The sequence below is a fragment of the Taudactylus pleione genome, unplaced genomic scaffold (assembly GCF_031769625.1).
Source record: "Taudactylus pleione unplaced genomic scaffold, aTauple2 ptg000930l, whole genome shotgun sequence".
Taxonomy (NCBI): domain Eukaryota; kingdom Metazoa; phylum Chordata; class Amphibia; order Anura; family Myobatrachidae; genus Taudactylus; species Taudactylus pleione.
The window spans coordinates 751,100-773,936 of NW_028285331.1; the positions used below are offsets into that span (position 1 = coordinate 751,100).

Sequence of the window (22,837 nt, forward strand, 5' to 3'; positions counted from 1 at the left end):
TTTATTATATAAGCAAGCGCGATAATACAGGTAAATGAGAAACGAAAAATGCCGCAATGCACATTTATCTCAGAAATCATTACTTTAGTTGTTACCAGTCTCCTGTTACAGGCCAGGTATTATTATTATTATTAGTTGTTACCAGTCTCCTGTTACATGCCAGGTATTATTATTCTTATTATTAGTTGTTACCAGTCTCCTGTTACAGGCCAGGTATTATTATTATTATTATTATTATTATTAGTTGTTACCAGTCTCCTGTTACAGGCCAGGTATTATTATTCTTATTATTAGTTATTACCAGTCTCCTGTTGCAGGCCAGGTATTATTATTATTATTATTAGTTGTTACCAGTCTCCTGTTGCAGGCCAGGTATTATTATTATTATTATTAGTTGTTAGCAGTCTCCTGTTACAGGCCAGGTATTATTCTTATTCTTATTATTAGTTGTTACCAGTCTCCTGTTACAGGCCAGGTATTATTATTATTATTATTAGTTGTTACCAGTCTCCTGTTACAGGCCAGGTATTATTATTATTATTATTATTATTATTATTATTATTATTATTAGTTGTTACCAGTCTCCTGTTACAGGCCAGGTATTATTATTATTATTATTATTATTAGTTGTTACCAGTCTCCTGTTACAGGCCAGGTATTATTATTCTTATTATTAGTTGTTACCAGTCTCCTGTTACAGGCCAGGTATTATTATTATTATTATTATTATTAGTTGTTACCAGTCTCCTGTTACAGGCCAGGTATTATTATTATTATTATTAGTTGTTACCAGTCTCCTGTTACAGGCCAGGTATTATTATTATTATTAGTTGTTACCAGTCTCCTGTTACAGGCCAGGTATTATTATTATTATTATTATTAGTTGTTACCAGTCTCCTGTTACAGGCCAGGTATTATTATTATTATTATTAGTTGTTACTAGTCTCCTGTTACAGGCCAGGTATTATTATTATTATTATTAGTTGTTACCAGTCTCCTGTTACAGGCCAGGTATTATTATTCTTATTATTAGTTGTTACCAGTCTCCTGTTACAGCCAGGTATTATTATTATTATTATTATTATTAGTTGTTACCAGTCTCCTGTTACAGGCCAGGTATTATTATTATTATTATTAGTTGTTACCAGTCTCCTGTTACAGGCCAGGTATTATTATTATTATTAGTTGTTACCAGTCTCCTGTTACAGGCCAGGTATTATTATTATTATTATTAGTTGTTACCAGTCTCCTGTTACAGGCCAGGTATTATTATTATTATTATTATTATTATTATTATTATTATTATTATTATTAGTTGTTACCAGTCTCCTGTTACAGGCCAGGTATTATTATTATTATTATTATTATTAGTTGTTACCAGTCTCCTGTTACAGGCCAGGTATTATTATTATTATTATTATTATTATTATTATTATTATTAGTTGTTACTAGTCTCCTGTTACAGGCCAGGTATTATTATTCTTATTATTAGTTGTTACCAGTCTCCTGTTACAGCCAGGTATTATTATTATTATTATTATTATTATTAGTTGTTACCAGTCTCCTGTTACAGGCCAGGTATTATTATTATTATTATTAGTTGTTACCAGTCTCCTGTTACAGGCCAGGTATTATTATTCTTATTATTAGTTGTTACCAGTCTCCTGTTACAGGCCAGGTATTATTATTATTATTATTAGTTGTTACCAGTCTCCTGTTACAGGCCAGGTATTATTATTATTATTATTATTAGTTGTTACCAGTCTCCTGTTACAGGCCAGGTATTATTATTCTTATTATTAGTTGTTACCAGTCTCCTGTTACAGGCCAGGTATTATTATTATTACTAGTTGTTACCAGTCTCCTGTTACAGGCCAGGTATTATTATTATTATTATTATTAGTTGTTACCAGTCTCCTGTTACAGGCCGGGTATTATTATTATTATTATTATTAGTTGTTACCAGTCTCCTGTTACAGGCCAGGTATTATTATTATTATTATTATTATTAGTTGTTACCAGTCTCCTGTTACAGGCCAGGTATTATTATTATTATTATTAGTTGTTACCAGTCTCCTGTTACAGGCCAGGTATTATTATTATTATTATTAGTTGTTACCAGTCTCCTGTTACAGGCCAGGTATTATTATTATTATTATTATTAGTTGTTACCAGTCTCCTGTTACAGGCCAGGTATTATTATTATTATTATTAGTTGTTACCAGTCTCCTGTTACAGGCCAGGTATTATTATTATTATTACTAGTTGTTACCAGTCTCCTGTTACAGGCCAGGTATTATTATTATTATTATTATTAGTTGTTACCAGTCTCCTGTTACAGGCCAGGTATTATTATTATTATTACTAGTTGTTACCAGTCTCCTGTTACAGGCCAGGTATTATTATTATTATTATTATTAGTTGTTACCAGTCTCCTGTTGCAGCCAGGTATTATTATTATTATTATTATTAGTTGTTACCAGTCTCCTGTTACAGGCCAGGTATTATTATTATTATTATTAGTTGTTACCAGTCTCCTGTTACAGGCCAGGTATTATTATTATTATTATTAGTTGTTACCAGTCTCCTGTTACAGGCCAGGTATTATTATTATTATTAGTTGTTACCAGTCTCCTGTTACAGGCCGGGTATTATTATTATTATTATTATTAGTTGTTACCAGTCTCCTGTTACAGGCCAGGTATTATTATTATTATTATTATTAGTTGTTACCAGTCTCCTGTTGCAGCCAGGTATTATTATTATTATTATTAGTTGTTACCAGTCTCCTGTTACAGGCCAGGTATTATTATTCTTATTATTAGTTGTTACCAGTCTCCTGTTGCAGGCCAGGTATTATTATTATTATTATTATTAGTTGTTACCAGTCTCCTGTTACAGGCCAGGTATTATTATTATTATTATTAGTTGTTACCAGTCTCCTGTTACAGGCCAGGTATTATTATTATTAGTTGTTACTAGTCTCCTGTTACAGGCCAGGTATTATTATTATTATTATTATTATTATTATTATTATTATTAGTTGTTACCAGTCTCCTGTTACAGGCCAGGTATTATTATTATTATTATTAGTTGTTACCAGTCTCCTGTTACAGGCCAGGTATTATTATTATTATTATTAGTTGTTACCAGTCTCCTGTTACAGGCCAGGTATTATTATTATTATTACTAGTTGTTACCAGTCTCCTGTTACAGGCCAGGTATTATTATTATTATTATTACTAGTTGTTACCAGTCTCCTGTTGCAGGCCAGGTATTATTATTATTATTATTATTATTAGTTGTTACCAGTCTCCTGTTACAGGCCAGGTATTATTATTATTATTATTACTAGTTGTTACCAGTCTCCTGTTACAGGCCAGGTATTATTATTATTATTATTATTATTATTAGTTGTTACCAGTCTCCTGTTGCAGGCCAGGTATTATTATTCTTATTATTAGTTGTTACCAGTCTCCTGTTACAGGCCAGGTATTATTATTATTATTATTATTACTAGTTGTTACCAGTCTCCTGTTACAGGCCAGGTATTATTATTATTATTACTAGTTGTTACCAGTCTCCTGTTACAGGCCAGGTATTATTATTATTATTACTAGTTGTTACCAGTCTCCTGTTACAGGCCAGGTATTATTATTATTCTTATTATTAGTTGTTACCAGTCTCCTGTTACAGGCCAGGTATTATTATTATTATTATTATTAGTTGTTACCAGTCTCCTGTTACAGGCCAGGTATTATTATTATTCTTATTATTAGTTGTTACCAGTCTCCTGTTACAGGCCAGGTATTATTATTATTCTTATTATTAGTTGTTACCAGTCTCCTGTTGCAGGCCAGGTATTATTATTATTATTATTAGTTGTTACCAGTCTCCTGTTACAGGCCAGGTATTATTATTATTATTATTATTAGTTGTTACCAGTCTCCTGTTACAGGCCAGGTATTATTATTATTCTTATTATTAGTTGTTACCAGTCTCCTGTTACAGGCCAGGTATTATTATTATTATTATTATTATTATTATTATTATTATTAGTTGTTACCAGTCTCCTGTTACAGGCCAGGTATTATTATTATTATTATTAGTTGTTACCAGTCTCCTGTTACAGGCTGGGTATTATTATTATTATTATTAGTTGTTACCAGTCTCCTGTTACAGGCCAGGTATTATTATTATTATTATTAGTTGTTACCAGTCTCCTGTTACAGGCCGGGTATTATTATTATTATTATTAGTTGTTACCAGTCTCCTGTTACAGGCCAGGTATTATTCTTATTATTATTATTAGTTGTTACCAGTCTCCTGTTACAGGCCGGGTATTATTATTATTATTATTATTAGTTGTTACCAGTCTCCTGTTACAGGCCAGGTATTATTATTATTATTATTATTAGTTGTTACCAGTCTCCTGTTACAGGCCAGGTATTATTATTATTATTATTAGTTGTTACCAGTCTCCTGTTACAGGCCAGGTATTATTATTATTATTATTATTATTAGTTGTTACCAGTCTCCTGTTACAGGCCAGGTATTATTATTATTATTATTATTAGTTGTTACCAGTCTCCTGTTACAGGCTGGGTATTATTATTATTATTATTAGTTGTTACCAGTCTCCTGTTACAGGCCAGGTATTATTATTATTATTATTATTACTAGTTGTTACCAGTCTCCTGTTGCAGGCCAGGTATTATTATTCTTATTATTAGTTGTTACTAGTCTCCTGTTACAGGCCAGGTATTATTATTATTATTAGTTGTTACCAGTCTCCTGTTACAGGCCAGGTATTATTATTATTATTATTACTAGTTGTTACCAGTCTCCTGTTGCAGGCCAGGTATTATTATTCTTATTATTAGTTGTTACCAGTCTCCTGTTACAGGCCAGGTATTATTATTATTATTATTAGTTGTTACCAGTCTCCTGTTACAGGCCGGGTATTATTATTATTATTATTAGTTGTTACCAGTCTCCTGTTACAGGCCAGGTATTATTATTATTATTATTAGTTGTTACCAGTCTCCTGTTACAGGCCAGGTATTATTATTATTATTATTAGTTGTTACCAGTCTCCTGTTACAGGCCAGGTATTATTATTCTTATTATTAGTTGTTACCAGTCTCCTGTTACAGGCCAGGTATTATTATTATTATTATTATTAGTTGTTACCAGTCTCCTGTTACAGGCCAGGTATTATTATTCTTATTATTAGTTGTTACCAGTCTCCTGTTACAGGCCAGGTATTATTATTATTATTATTATTATTAGTTGTTACCAGTCTCCTGTTACAGGCCAGGTATTATTATTATTATTATTATTATTAGTTGTTACCAGTCTCCTGTTACAGGCCAGGTATTATTATTATTAGTTGTTACCAGTCTCCTGTTGCAGCCAGGTATTATTATTATTATTATTAGTTGTTACCAGTCTCCTGTTGCAGCCAGGTATTATTATTATTATTATTATTAGTTGTTACCAGTCTCCTGTTACAGGCCAGGTATTATTATTATTATTATTAGTTGTTACCAGTCTCCTGTTGCAGCCAGGTATTATTATTATTATTATTAGTTGTTACCAGTCTCCTGTTACAGGCCAGGTATTATTATTCTTATTATTAGTTGTTACCAGTGTCCTGTTGCAGGCCAGGTATTATTATTATTATTATTATTAGTTGTTACCAGTCTCCTGTTACAGGCCAGGTATTATTATTATTATTATTATTATTATTAGTTGTTACCAGTCTCCTGTTACAGGCCAGGTATTATTATTATTATTATTAGTTGTTACCAGTCTCCTGTTACAGGCCAGGTATTATTATTATTAGTTGTTACTAGTCTCCTGTTACAGGCCAGGTATTATTATTATTATTATTATTAGTTGTTACCAGTCTCCTGTTACAGGCCAGGTATTATTATTATTATTATTATTATTATTAGTTGTTACCAGTCTCCTGTTACAGGCCAGGTATTATTATTATTATTATTAGTTGTTACCAGTCTCCTGTTACAGGCCAGGTATTATTATTCTTATTATTAGTTGTTACCAGTCTCCTGTTACAGGCCAGGTATTATTATTATTATTATTAGTTGTTACCAGTCTCCTGTTACAGGCCAGGTATTATTATTATTATTATTAGTTGTTACCAGTCTCCTGTTACAGGCCAGGTATTATTATTATTCTTATTATTAGTTGTTACCAGTCTCCTGTTACAGGCCAGGTATTATTATTATTCTTATTATTAGTTGTTACCAGTCTCCTGTTACAGGCCAGGTATTATTATTATTATTATTAGTTGTTACCAGTCTCCTGTTACAGGCCAGGTATTATTATTATTATTATTAGTTGTTACCAGTCTCCTGTTACAGGCCAGGTATTATTATTATTATTATTAGTTGTTACCAGTCTCCTGTTACAGGCCGGGTATTATTATTATTATTATTATTAGTTGTTACCAGTCTCCTGTTACAGGCCAGGTATTATTATTATTATTATTATTAGTTGTTACCAGTCTCCTGTTACAGGCCAGGTATTATTATTATTATTATTAGTTGTTACCAGTCTCCTGTTACAGGCCAGGTATTATTATTATTATTATTAGTTGTTACCAGTCTCCTGTTACAGGCCAGGTATTATTATTATTATTATTAGTTGTTACCAGTCTCCTGTTACAGGCCAGGTATTATTATTATTATTATTATTAGTTGTTACCAGTCTCCTGTTACAGGCCAGGTATTATTATTATTATTATTATTAGTTGTTACCAGTCTCCTGTTACAGGCCAGGTATTATTATTATTATTATTAGTTGTTACCAGTCTCCTGTTACAGGCCAGGTATTATTATTATTATTATTAGTTGTTACCAGTCTCCTGTTACAGGCCAGGTATTATTATTATTATTATTATTATTATTAGTTGTTACCAGTCTCCTGTTACAGGCCAGGTATTATTATTATTATTATTAGTTGTTACCAGTCTCCTGTTACAGGCCAGGTATTATTATTATTATTATTATTAGTTGTTACCAGTCTCCTGTTACAGGCCAGGTATTATTATTATTATTACTAGTTGTTACCAGTCTCCTGTTGCAGGCCAGGTATTATTATTATTATTATTATTAGTTGTTACCAGTCTCCTGTTACAGGCCAGGTATTATTATTATTATTATTATTATTAGTTGTTACCAGTCTCCTGTTACAGGCCAGGTATTATTATTATTATTACTAATTGTTACCAGTCTCCTGTTGCAGGCCAGGTATTATTATTATTATTATTATTATTATTAGTTGTTACCAGTCTCCTGTTACAGGCCAGGTATTATTATTATTATTATTATTAGTTGTTACCAGTCTCCTGTTACAGGCCAGGTATTATTATTATTATTATTATTAGTTGTTACCAGTCTCCTGTTACAGGCCAGGTATTATTCTTATTATTATTATTAGTTGTTACCAGTCTCCTGTTACAGGCCAGGTATTATTATTATTATTAGTTGTTACCAGTCTCCTGTTACAGGCCAGGTATTATTATTATTATTATTAGTTGTTACTTATATGGCGCCATAAGGGGTCTGTAGCGCCATACAGTAATAGTAAGAAATGAGTGACTTACAGTACAGAACATAGCAGGACATGGACAAGGATGATAGAAGTTACTGCATCCACAGTCATAGTACCCAAATAAGCAGCAGGGTGACAGAACCCAAGGGTTAGGTGTCGCTGTTGGCATTGGGTAGGAGAGGATGGTATGAGTGAGGGAAGGTAAAGCACATGAGGGCAGAGGGCCCTGCTCGTGGAAGCTTACAATCTAATGGGGAGGGTCAGACAGACAGGGGTGACACACAGGGGAGAGACAGGGAGGAGGGGGCATGCAGCAGCTGGTTAGGATGGGAGCTGGAAGGCTACGATGAAGTAGTGGGGTCTTGAGAGCCCGTTTTAAGTTGTGTAGAGAGGTGGAGAGTCTGATAGGGAGAGGGAGAGAGTTCCAGAGGTGAGGAGCAGCACGGACAAAATCTGTAAGGTGGGAGTGGGAGGAAGTAATCAGTTGGCAGGAGATAGGGCATTTGTTGAGCAAAGTGGACGGGTGGGAGTGTGAAGGGAGACGAGGTCAGAGGCAGAAGATTGGGTGAGGGCTTTGTATGGAAGTGTGAGAAGCTTGAACTAGGTTCTGAAGGGGAAGGGGAGCCAGTGTAGGGAGGTGGGAGGCACTGAGGACAGATTGGAGTGGAGAGAGGTGGGAGGCACTGAGGACAGATTGGAGTGGAGAGAGGTGGGAGGCACTGAGGACAGATTGAAGTGCAGAGAGGTGGGAGGCACTGAGGACAGATTGGAGTGGAGAGGTGGGAGGCACTGAGGACAGATTGGAGTGGAGAGAGGTGGGAGGCACTGAGGACAGATTGGAGTGGAAAGAGGTGGGAGGCACTGAGGACAGATTGGAGTGGAGAGAGGTGGGAGGCACTGAGGACAGATTGGAGTGTAGAGAGGTGGGAGGCACTGAGGACAGATTGGAGTGTAGAGAGGTGGTAGGCACTGAGGACAGATTGGAGTGTAGAGAGGTGGGAGGCACTGAGGACAGATTGGAGTGGAGAGAGGTGGGAGGCACTGAGGACAGATTGGAGTGGAGAGAGGTGGGAGGCACTGAGGACAGATTGGAGTGGAGAGAGGTGGGAGGCACTGAGGGCAGATTGGAGTAGAGAGAGGTGGGAGGCACTGAGGACAGATTGGAGTGGAGAGAGGTGGGAGGCACTGAGGACAGATTGGAGTGGAGAGAGGCATTACACCCAGTGGAGTTTGTTTTGCGCTAAGAGACACCAGCACAGGCAGCGGTGATGCAGACAGGGATTTGCGGATAATTGTGACGCTGAGGAGGGCGCTAAGGATTCCCCAATACATCTACCTGCAATAACCACAAGTGCATGGATCAGACAGCGCCCTGTAACGCGACACTGCAGCAACGCTCCCGGGTACAGGGGGGTATAGGATGGCTTCTTGTGTGATGTATATGTAACGTCACTGGGTATACGGTGACAGTGACTGGGTATACGGTGACAGTGCTATGAAATGGACATTCAGCAGGCATATCTTGTATACTTATATAAAGGACCGAGACCTGAGGAAAGATAGATGGATTATACTTACTATAGGAGTCCCAAAGGGAATATAACCTGGAAATAAAAGAAAGTAATGATTAGAACTCTGTACAATGGAGGATTCCAGCTGCTGCGGAATCTGTACCATCCTATAAATAATCACTAGGGGGCGCCCCTCCCCCCAATGCTGCCCACTGAGGTGTAAATAAGTCAGCCATCTCTATCCCTAAGCTATGCCTGAGAATACATAGGACGGGTATAGGGCTGTACAACTGTAAATCACACCTACTGCTACACGGACATTACACACATCACAGCGTATCCTATGGCATTATATGGTCATGGCCCCTTCAATGTACAGCACTGTGTAATATGTCAGTACATAAACAGGTGATGTAACCAGGAGTGTGGCTAAGAGCTGGGATATGCAATTCTGATGTCATTAGGGGTGTGGCCATGAGATGTGAGCTGTCCATGTGATGGCATTAGGGGTGTGGCCATGAGATGTGAGCTGTCCATGTGATGGCATTAGAGGTGTGGCTATGATTTGTGAGCTGTCCATGTGATGGCATTAGGGGTGTGGCTATGATTAGTGAGCTGTCCATGTGATGGCATTACGGGTGTGGCTATGATTTGTGAGCGGTCCATGTGATGACATTAGAGGTGTGGCTATGATTTGTGAGCTGTCCATGTGATGGCATTAGGGGTGTGGCTATGATTTGTGAGCTGTCCATGTGATGACATTAGGGGTGTGGCTATGATTTGTGAAATGTACATTAGGGGTGTAGCCATACATTTTGAGATGTCCTTGTGATGTCAGTGAAGGTGTGGCCATGAATTGTGATGTGTACATGTGATGTCATTAATGGTGTAGCCATGAGTTGTTAGGTGTACATGTGATATCGCTAGGGGTGTGGCCCTGAGTTGCTAGGTGTACATGTGATATCGCTAGGGGTGTGGCACTGAGTTGTTAGGTGTACATGTGATATCGCTAGGGGTGTGGCCATGAGTTGCTAGGTGTACATGTGATATCACTAGGGGTGTGGCCATGAGTTGTTAGGTGTACATATGATATCACTAGGGGTGTGGCCATGAGTTGTTAGGTGTACATGTGATATCGCTAGGGGTGTGGCCATGAGTTGTTAGGTGTACATGTGATATCACTAGGGGTGTGGCCATGAGTTGTTAGGTGTACATGTGATATCACTAGGGGTGTGGCCATGAGTTGTTAGGTGTACATGTGATATCACTAGGGGTGTGGCCATGAGTTGTTAGGTGCACATGTGATATCACTAGGGGTGTGGCCATGAGTTGTTAGGTGTACATGTGATATCACTAGGGGTGTGGCCATGAGTTGTTAGGTGTACATGTGATATCACTAGGGGTGTGGCCATGAGTTGCTAGGTGTACATGTGATATCACTAGGGGTGTGGCCATGAGTTGTTAGGTGTACATATGATATCACTAGGGGTGTGGCCATGAGTTGTTAGGTGTACATGTGATATCACTAGGGGTGTGGCCATGAGTTGTTAGGTGCACATGTGATATCACTAGGGGTGTGGCCATGAGTTGTTAGGTGTACATGTGATATCACTAGGGGTGTGGCCATGAGTTGTTAGGTGTACATGTGATATCACTAGGGGTGTGGCCATGAGTTGCTAGGTGTACATGTGATATCACTAGGGGTGTGGCCATGAGTTGTTAGGTGTACATATGATATCACTAGGGGTGTGGCCATGAGTTGTTAGGTGTACATGTGATATCACTAGGGGTGTGGCCATGAGTTGTTAGGTGCACATGTGATATCACTAGGGGTGTGGCCATGAGTTGTGAAGTGTATCATCACAATATAAACCTGTTTTGTGAATCCCAGTCTGTTCTGATACATATAAAGTGACATAGGCCAGGACAAACATTACAGCTACGAGACGCTGGTTTATGTAAATGTGTTTTCAGTTGTAAGAAGCTCCTGTAGTATTTCACCAGATCCATCCGTCAATGTGATGAGCTCCCGCTGCCCTGTATATAGTTATGTAAGACGCCCCCAGCTTTATCCTACCAGGGAGAGGTACCTGACATTCGGAAAGGCATGAAAATCTTCTCATTCGTATCGGGGTGGATGATGGCCTGCAGCAAAGAGAAACAGGTCAGCCTGGCGTGAATGGCGGTGAGAGGAAGCTCAGACTTATGTTCTCTGAAACACACTGACATCTATATTCTACATGACATTAACGGGAAGCCTTCATCTCTGCGCCCAGCGGGATAAGTGCCCCCACCAGGGAGAACTCACATCTATTCTCTATGTATCGGGTGACTGTGGTAAAGGGGTTCTCCCCTGGGGTAATACAGATGAAGGTAATGGTTACGCTCTGCCATTCTGCCCCAGGGTCCAGTGCCAGGTACTCTACCCTCCAAACAATGAAGCCACATACACAGATGGTCTAATGTGAGTTGTACGTCCAAACCGCAGACGCTCCCTGTGTCAGCGCTACTGCAGTATGACTTTTTATTGGGCCGGATATGGGGGCTACTATAAATTATCCACATGGCTACTTTCTGCTTGTCCAGAACCCCTTCAATAAACAAAACATATGAACGATCAAAAGCATCAAAGGGTTACTTGGTATGAGGCCCAACACATTGCAGGACTACGTGGTGTGAGGACCAACACATTACACGGCTACGTGGTATGATGCCCAACACATTACATGGCTACGTGGTATAAGGCCCAACACATTACAGGGCTACGTGGTATGAGGCCCAACATATTACAGGGCTACGTGGTATGAGGCCCAACATATTACAGGGCTACGTGATATGAGGCCCAACACATTACAGGGCTACGTGGTATGAGGCCCAACAAATTGCAGGACTACGTGGTGTGAGGCCAAACACATTGCAGGACTACGTAGTGTGAGGACCAACACATTACACGGCTACGTGGTATGATGCCCAACACATTACATGGCTACGTGGTATAAGGCCCAACACATTACAGGGCTACGTGGTATGAGGCCCAACATATTACAGGGCTACGTGGTATGAGGCCCAACACATTACAGGGCTACGTGGTATGAGGCCCAACACATTACAGGGCTACGTGGTATGAGGCTGACCACATTACATGGCAATGTGGTATGAGGCCCAACACATTACAGCGCTACGTGGTATGAGGCCCAACACATTACAGGGCTACGTGGTATGAGGCCCAACACATTACTGGGCTACGTGGTATAAGGCTGACTGTATTACAGGGATACGTGGTATGAGGCTAACCACATTACAGGGCTACATGGTATGAGTCCGACCACATTATAGGGGTCCGTGATATGAAGCTGACTGCATTACAGGGCTATGTAGTATGAAGCTGACTGCATGACAGGGCTACGTGGTATGAGGATAACCACATTACAGAGCTACATGGTATGAGGCTAACCACATTACAGTGCTACGTGGTATGTAGCTGACTGCATTACAGGGCTGCATGGTATGAGGCTGACTGCATTATAGGGCTACATGGTGTATGAAGCTGACTGCATAACAGGGCTACGTGGTATGAGGCTGACTGCATAACAGGGCTATGTTGTATGAGGCCGACCACATTAAAGGGCTACGTGGTATGAGGCCGACTATATTACAGGGCTACGTAGTATGAAGCTGACTACATTACAGGGCTACGTGGTATGAAGCTGACTACATTACAGGGCTACGTGGTATGAGGCTGACCACATTACAGGGCTACATGATATGAAGTCGACCACATTACATGGCTACGTGGTATGAAGTTTACTACATATAACAGGACAACGTGGTATGAGACCCACGAGATTACAGGGCTACGTCATAAGTGGCTTCACATTACAGGGCTATGTGGTATGAGTCTGACCACATTAAGGAGCTACGTGGTATGAGGCTGACCACATTACAGGGCTACGTGGTATGAGGCTGACCACATTACAGGGCTATGTGGTATGAGGCTGACCACATTAAGGGGCTACGTGGTATGAGGCTGACCACATTACAGGGCTATGTGGTATGAGGCTGACCACATTAAGGGGCTACGTGGTATGAGGCTGACCACATTAAGGAGCTACGTGGTATGAGGCTGACCACATTAAGGGGCTACGTGGTATGAGGCTGACCACATTACGGGGCTACGTGGTATGAGGCTGACCACATTACAGGGCTATGTGGTATGAGGCTGACCACATTAAGGGGCTACGTGGTATGACGCTGACCACATTACAGGGCTACATGGTATGAGGCCCAATACATTAAGCAGCTACATAGTATGAGGTCCATCACATTACAGGGCTATGAGGTATTAGACCAAACACATTACAGGGGGACGTGGTATGAGGCTGTACACACTACATGGCTACGTGGTATGAGGCTGAACACATTATGGAGCTATGAGTAATAAGGCTGAATACATTACAAGGCTATGAGGTATGAGGACGACCACATTAGTTGGCTACGAGGTATGAGGCCCAGAACATTACAGGGCTATATACGAAGATGACAAGCACATTACAGCGCTACGAGGTATGAGGCCGACCACATTAGTGGGCTATGAGGTATGAGGACAAGCACTTTAAAAGGCTACGAGGTATGAGGTCGACCACATTACGGGACTATATGTTATGAGGCCTAGCAGATTACAGGGCAACGAGGTATGAGGCCGAGCACATTACGGGGCTATGAGGTATGAGGTCAAGCATAGTACGGGGCTATGAGGTATGAGGCCGAGCAAATGACGGGGCTCCGAGGTAAAAACTCACTAAATTGAGGTTATAAAGTTACCCCTTTAATAATAGAAGCTTATTGAAGAATATTTTCTACTGCAGTCGGCATCTGCAGTGTGTGACACTAAAATCTAATAAACCAATAACAGAAATGGTCTGTTACCACGACGAAGGCTTTCCCCTCACTGCACACTGACACCCTCCATCCACTAGAGGGCTCTCTTTATTGAGACACCAATGTGTAGGTAACACTTGTGGAATCATAGGAAGCTATAAACAGATTTTGAACAAAAAATAAAGATGTACATATTTCCAAATAAAAACGTTTATATGTTCTGGTTTCATTCCATGCGCTGCTCTCAATACATATGAGAGAAAAAAGTGTTCAGAGGACAAAGAATGTGCACGGTTGGTGTAATAGTTGGAGGTCTTGGGCTTGAGTCCAACTAAAGGCCCCATACACGGTAAGATTCAAAGTTGGTAAGATGAGTTGAATGATTGCCCCTGAAATTCTTCCCTTGAAATTTTTCATAAGATGTGGTCAAATGGTGTCAGATTGATCGTAACGATCATAGGATAAGATGCATAGAAGTGTGTCACATCGTACACGATTGGTTGGGATCTCTTTGCAAAACCATTTGATCTGCGATCCAATTAGACGACGGCGGGGAAGCGCATCGGGGTCGCAGAAGACTCAAAATACATCTGTTTTCAAACGACTAGTCTGTCCAACCTGTAGAAACTGCCAAAATCGTGTTAAAAATTGTCCCGTATATGGGCACCTTAAAGCTGGGTACACACGTAAAGATTTTCTGTCCAACCATCCAACTAGTTGATTGGTTGGAATGAAAATCTGGTAACGTATGGCAGTATCTGATGATCAGCAATTTGCTCCTAAATGCCAGAAAACAGATGAAAATTACGTCAGACAAGTTTGTTAAATGGTTGATCTAAACAATTTGTTCAAACAACAGTATTTGTCCATTTTCTGCCGTTTGGGAGCAAATTGCTGATTGTCAGATACTCCCATACCTTACCAGATTTTCATTCCAACCATTACCTGTAGCAACTATATACATCCTCCCCTACATTACCCATACCAACTAAATAAATCCTCTCCTACATTACCTGTACCAGCTATATACATCCTCCGCTACATTACCGGTACCAACTAAATACATCCTCTCCTACATTACCGGTACCAACTAAATACATCCTCCGCTACATTACCGGTACCAACTAAATACATCCTCCGCTACATTACCGGTACCAACTAAATACATCCTCCCCTACATTACCTGTACCAACTATATACATCCTCCCCTACATTACCTATACCAGCTATATACATCCTCCCCTACATTACCTGTACCAGCTATATATATCCTTCCTTACATTACCTGTACCAACTATATACATCCTCCCCTACATTACCTGTACCACATATATACATCCTCCCCTACATTACCTGTACCAGCTATATATATCCTTCCTTACATTACCTGTACCAACTATATACATCCTCCACTACATTAATTGAACTCCACGATCAGAGACTATTTCAGTAGGAAGACCGTGGAGACTAAATATATGTAGAACGAACAGATGAGCCAAATCCGAAGCAGTAGGAAGTTTCTTTAGTGGAACGTAGTGAACCATCTTTGAAAATCGACCTACCACAGCTTGGCAAATCGGTCACAAAGTCCATAGAGAGATGTGTCCACGGAAAAGAAGGAACAGGCAGGGGCAACAACTCATCAGCTGGAGCTTGATGTGAGGATTTGTGCTGGGCACATGAGGTACATGACAATATGAACTCCGAGTCATCAGCCTTCATCGATGGCCACCAATAAGCTCTTTTCCAAAGCTCCAGGGTCTTCCGGGTACGAGAATGGCCTGCAAAGCGTGAGGAGTGAGACCAGGTAAGAAGCTGCTTCCTTAACTCCGGGGCCACGAAGGTTTTCCCAGCAGGTGGCTGCATTTGTATGGTGGCAAACACCCTTGACTCCAGCACGGGAGTACTACGTAGGATTTCAGAATTACTGTTGCAGGAGAGTGACCTTGACAAAGCATCTGCTTTTTGATTAAGAGCTCCAGAACGGTAGGTCAGAGTGAAGTGGAAGCGAGCAAAAAAGATTGCCCACCGGGCTAAACGAGGACTCACACACTGGATAGTATTGAGGAAAAGGAGGTTCCTATGGTCAGTGAAAACAGTAAAGGGAAACTTGGCCCCTTCTAACAGGTATGTCCATTCCTTTAGTGCCAGCTTAACTGCCAAGAGTTCTTATTCTCCTATGGCATAGTTCCTTTCTGCAGGAGAACATTTTTTGGAAAAGAATCCACAAGGGTGAACTCTGTTGTCTTCATAACTCTTGGATAGGACGGCCCCCACTGCCTCTGATGATGCGTCAACCTCCAACAAGAAGGGTCTATCCAGGTCGGGTTGTCTTAGAACTGGGGCTGTAATGAATGCTTGCTTCAACAGCTGGAAGGCTGTCTCTGCCTCAGGTGGCCATAGAGCAGGATTAGCGCCTTTACGCATCAGGGCGGTGATGGGAGCCAACAATGAGGAGAATCCCTTAATAAAATGTCTGTAATAGTTGGCGAATCCAAGCAATCTCTGAATGGCTTTTAAGGTTTGAGGTCGAGACCAATCCAGGATTGCCTGAACCTTCTTGGGGTCCATTTCTAGACTGGAACCAGAGATGACATAGCCAAGGAATGGCACACTGGGTAAGCTAAAGACACATTTCTCTAGTTTGCAGTAAAGAGATTTTTCCTTAGGCGGGATAACACTTCCTTCACATGTTTGTGATGTTCTTCTGGAGAAGACGAGAAAATCAATATATCGTCCAAGTAGACAACTACTGAAATATAAAGTAATTCCTGAAAAATTATATGCCCCTCGCAAATCTAGTTTAGAGAATATGACGGATCCTTTGACTCTATCGAATAGTTCTGTGATTAGAGGAAGTGGGTACCGATGCTTGACCGTTATATCATTAAGACCCCGGTAGTCAATACATGGTCTTAGGCCTCCATCTTTCTTAGCAACGAAAAAGAACCCAGCAGCGGCAGGAGAGGTTAAAGGACGAATGAACCCCTTCTCGAAATTCTCCTGAATATATTCGGACAAAGCTTTGGTCTCTGGCAAGGATAGAGGATAGGTGCAACCACGAGGCGGCATCTTGTCTGGCAATAAATCGATGGGGCAATCCCATTCTCTGTGAGGAGGTAAGATATTAGCCTGTTGTTCGGAAAAAACATCAGTAAACATGTGATACTCTTTGGGAATTGCCGGTGGTATTGATGAGACTGTTTTCCTTACAGGTCTTATTAGGAAAACAGGATTTCTGACAGTCAGCTCCCCATGAAAGGATTTGCATAGAGCACCAATCTATCCTGGGATTGTGCTGGTGTAGCCAGTATAGCCCTAAGATGATATCCCGAGAGGCTTCAGGAATCACAGAGACTCAGAATGCAGGGCTCCAATACGGACCAGTACTGGCTGAGTTTCTTTGGTAACTACTCCATTAGTCAGAGGCCGCCCATCTACGGCGGTCAAGGAAATCGAATGCTTGAGAGAAGAACAAGGAAACTGTAATTTGTCAATCAAACTGGAGGTCATGAAATTTCCGGCCGCTCCGGAATCCAACAAAGCAGCAACAAAGACCGGCTTTGGCTTGAAATCTAAGGCTAAGTCTATTACAAAATCTTTACAGGTTGAGGACAGTCTCATTACTCCTAACTTGATGTCCCCAAGGTCAGTTAGGATCGGGCGAACAGGAGGCCACCAGGTGTCCCGCATCTCCACAGTATAGGCAGAGGTTTTTTTAATATTCTTCTCTGGCATTCCTCTTTGGAGAGATAGGTATGATTCACCTGCATAGGTTCTTCATCTGTAAAAGGAGGGGTTGGACGGGTAGTAGAGGGAGGAGTAGATGACCTTGTCCGGTCAGTTCTGTGCTTTTCAGCCTGACGTTCTCTGAAGCGTAGGTCAATCTTATTACAGAGGGAAATCATATCGTTTAAGTTAGCAGGAAGGTCACAGGTGACCAGATCATCTTTTAGTCGATCAGAAAGCCCATGCCAGAAAGCTGAGGGTGAGGGCTTCCTCATTCCATATGAGTTCTGAAGCTAAAATCTGAAACTGCACGGCATATTGTCTGACAGGACGTGATCCTTGTCTTAGGGTCATGATACTGGACGATGCTGACACAGTGCGTCCAGGTTCGTCGAAAATCCTCCTGAATGATGATACAAAGTCCGCATAGTTATCCAGCAGCGAATCAGAACTCTTACAGAGTGGGGATGCCCAATCTAAAGCCGAACCGGACAACAGCAACACAATGTATGCCACTTTAGTTCTTGCAGTAGGAAAGTTATCAGTCTGCAGGGTAAAGTGTATACCACACTGATTCAGAAAGCCACGACAGAGCTTAGGATTGCCGTCGAACTTGCTTGGCATAGGAAGATGTAAACGAGGAGATACCCTGTTCCCTGTATTACCAGGCACAGGAGTAGGTGTAGTTGCTGACACCCCAGGGGTGGATAATGAGGTTTGCAGATTATCCTGTCGTTTAAACATCTCCTATAGAAACTGGACCATTTGGTGCTGTATAGCTTCCAGGTTTTCCAAACGGCCTGCGATGCACTGGAATAAATCTGCTCCAGACTCCTGTCCAGTGGCCGAGTCCATTGGGCCAGTGCAAACTGTGAGATCCTGGTTTTGTTGTGGACCCGGGGTGGTATAAGGAGGAGACACTGGAGCAGATTTAAAAATAAATGTGGAATTTTTAATAAGTGGTTTGACAGACATGAAAATGGCAAAACAGAAAGTCCGGGATTAGCACTAAAGTGCACTTGGGAACTGTGGTGATGCAAATGGGAAAAAGTCCAGGTAGTGACAACAGAAGGTAATCCAGTATTCCGGGGTTTGTGAGGCTGAAAAGAAGTGCAGGTTGGAGTGAATTGCTGATTGAGGTGAGTGGCAGGCTGAAGTGAATTAGCAGACTTGAGGTGATTGCAAGCAGAAACAATAATGTCCAAAGGAGATGCAAGAGGAGGCAGGGTGCAAGGTAAATGACTGAGACAGGTACTCAGGCAGTGGGAGAGGCAATAGGAGGAGGCAGGGGTATCCAGCAGGGTTTAGGAGCAGGTTCAGGTATAGCAGACTTGGCAGAATCCAACAGTAAGGCAGACTAGCTCAGGAACTCTCTCTCTCAGCTCTCGCTGAGAAACACGTTGCACTGGCAATGAGAGGAAGCTCAGCACTTCCTTAAATACCCAGTGCCGCACTGTGAGAGGCCAGAGAGAGCATGTGACCCACCAGGATAGGGCAACTAAGTCACATGACCGAAGGCAAGATGGCGGCGCCCATGCCAGAACGGAACGGAAGCACTGCCAGGCCTAACCAGCACAGAGTGACAATATGCCCAAACAGGACTACGCACAGCCAATGCTCCCCGCCAGACACCAGCACCACCTCCAGATGCCCACCGCCACAGCATCCCCACAGGTATCACCCACCGACAACCATGCCGAGAAATGCTGGTCGTGACACTCCCATACATTACCTGTACCAACTATATTCAACCTCTCCTACATTACCTGTACCAATTAGATACATCCCCCCCTACATTACCTGTACCAACTATATACACCCCCCCCTACAATACCTGTACCAACTATATACATCCCCCCTATATTACCTGTACCAAATATATACATCCTCCCCTACATTACCTGTACCAACTATATACATCCTCCCCTACATTACCTGTACCAGCTATATACATCCTCCCCTACATTACCTGTACCAACTATATACATCCTAACCTACATTACCTGTGCCAGCTATATACATCCTCCCCTACATTACCTGTACCACATATATACTGAACATCCTCCCCTACATTACCTGTACCAACTATATACATCCTCCCCTACATTACCTGTACCAACTATATACATCCTCCCCTACATTACCTGTGCCAGCTATATACATCCTCCCCTACATTACCTATACCAACTATATACAACCTCCCCTACATTACCTGTACCAACTATATACATCCTCCCCTACATTACCTGTGCCAGCTATATACATCCTCCCCTACATTACCTGTACCAACTATATACATCCTCCCCTACATTACCTGTACCAACTATATACATCCTCCCCTACATTACCTGTGCCAGCTATATACATCCTCCCATACATTACCTGTACCAGCTATATACATCCTCCCATACATTACCTGTACCAACTATATACACCCCCCCTACAATACCTGTACCAACTATATACATCCCCCCTATATTATCTGTACCAACTATATACATCCTCCCCTACATTACCTGTACCAACTATATACATCCTCCCCTACATTACCTGTACCAACTATATACATCCTCCCCTACATTACACGTACCAGCTATATACATCCTCCCCTACATTACCTGTACCACATATATACATCCTCCCCTACATTACCTGTAACAGCTATATACATCCTCCCCTACATTACCTGTACCAACTGTATACATCCTACCCTACATTACCTATACCAACTATATACAACCTCCAATACATTACCTGTACCAACTATATACATCCCCCCCTACATTACCTGTACCAACTATATACATCCTCCACTACATTACCTGTACCACATATATACATCCTTCCCTACATTACCCGTACAAACTATATACATCCTCCCAACATTACCTGTACCAGCTATATACATCCTCCCATACATTACTTGTACCAGCTATATACATCCTCTCCTACATTACTTGTACCACATATATACATCCTCCCTTACATTACCTGTACCACATATATACTGAACATCCTCCCCTACATTACCTGTACCAACTATATACATCCTCTCCTACATTACTTGTACCAGCTATATACATCCTCCCCTACATTACCTGTACCGACTATATACATCCTCTCCTACATTACTTGTACCACATATATACATCCTCCCTTACATTACCTGTACCACATATATACTGAACATCCTCCCCTACATTACCTGTACCAACTATATACATCCTCCCCTACATTACCTGTACCACATATATACTGAACATCCTCCCCTACATTGCCTGTACCAACTATATACATCCTCCCCTACATTACCTGTACCAACTATATACATCCTCCCCTACATTACCTGTACCAACTATATACATCCTGCCCTACATTACCTGTACCACATATATACATCCTCCCCTACATTACCTGTACCACATATATACTGAACATCCACCCCTACATTACCTGTACCAACTATATACATCCTCCCCTACATTACCTGTACCAACTATATACATCCTCCCCTACATTACCTGTGCCAGCTATATACATCCTCCCCTACATTACCTGTACCAGATATATACTGAACATCCACCCCTACATTACCTGTACCAACTATATACATCCTCCCCTACATTACCTGTACCACATATATACTGAACATCCACCCTTACATTACCTGTACCACATATATGCATCCTCCCCTACATTACCTATACCACATACATACAGAACATCCTCCCCTACATTACCTGTACCACATATATGCCTCCTCCCCTACATTACCTGTACCAGCTATATACATCCTACCATACATTACCAGCACCAGCTATATACATCCTCCCCTACATTACCTGTACCACATATATACTGAACATCCTCCCCTACATTACCTCTACCAACTATATACATCCTCCCCAACATTACCTGTACCAACTATATACATCCTCCCCTACATTACCTGTACCACATATATACTGAACATCCTCCCCTACATTACCTCTACCAACTATATACATCCTCCCCAACATTACCTGTACCAACTATATACATCCTCCGCTACATTACCTGTACCACATATATGCCTCCTCCCCTACATTACCTGTACCAGCTATATACATCCTACCATACATTACCAGCACCAACTATATACATCCTCCCCTACATTACCTGTACCACATATATACTGAACATCCTCCCCTACATTACCTCTACCAACTATATACATCCTCCCCAACATTACCTGTACCAACTATATACATCCTCCTCTACATTACCTGTACCAACTATATACATCCTCCCCTACATTACCTGTACCAACTATATACATCCTCCCCTACATTACCTGTACCACATATATACTGAACATCCTCTCCTACATTACCTGTACTAACTATATACATCCTCCCCTACATTACCTGTACCAACTATATACATCCTCCGCTACATTACCTGTACCACATATATACATCCTTCCCTACATTACCCGTACCAACTATATACATCCTCCCCTACATTACCTGTACCACATATATACTGAACATCCTCCCCTACATTACCTGTACAACTATATACATCCTCCCCTACATTACCTGTACCACATATATACTGAACATCCTCCCTACATTACCTGTACCACATATATACTGAACATCCTCCCCTACATTACCTGTACCAACTATATACATCCTCCCCTACATTACCTGTACCACATATATACTGAACATCCTCCCCTACATTACCTGTACCAACTATATACATCCTCCCCTACATTACCTGTACCAACTATATACATCCTCCCCTACATTGCCTGTACCAGCTATATACATGCTCCCCTACATTACCTGTACCACATATATACATCCTCCCCTACATTACCGGTACCAACTATATACATCATCCCCTACATTACCTGTACCAACTATATACATCCTCCCCTACATTACCTGTACCAACGATATACATCCTCCCCTACATTACCTGTACCAACTATATACATCCTCCCCTACATTACCTGTACCAACGATATACATCCTCCCCTACATTACCTGTACCAACTATATACAACCACCACTACATTACCTGTACCACATTTATACTGAACATCCTCCCTTACATTACCTGTACCAACTATATACATCCTCCCCTAC

The 22,837-nt window shown here is 41.0% G+C and overlaps 1 protein-coding gene across 1 annotated transcript in view; it reads right to left on the reverse strand.

Moving 5' to 3' along the window:
- Positions 1–22,837, reverse strand: part of SFXN5 (sideroflexin 5) — a 425,012-nt gene that overhangs the window by 259,658 nt on the left and 142,517 nt on the right. Inside the window, exons 5-6 of the mRNA XM_088459744.1 lie at positions 11,183–11,237; positions 9,160–9,185 (exon numbers count right to left, since the gene is read on the reverse strand). Of these exons, the coding sequence (XP_088315870.1) occupies positions 9,160–9,185; positions 11,183–11,237 (81 nt within the window). The remainder of the gene's footprint in view (positions 1–9,159; positions 9,186–11,182; positions 11,238–22,837) is intronic.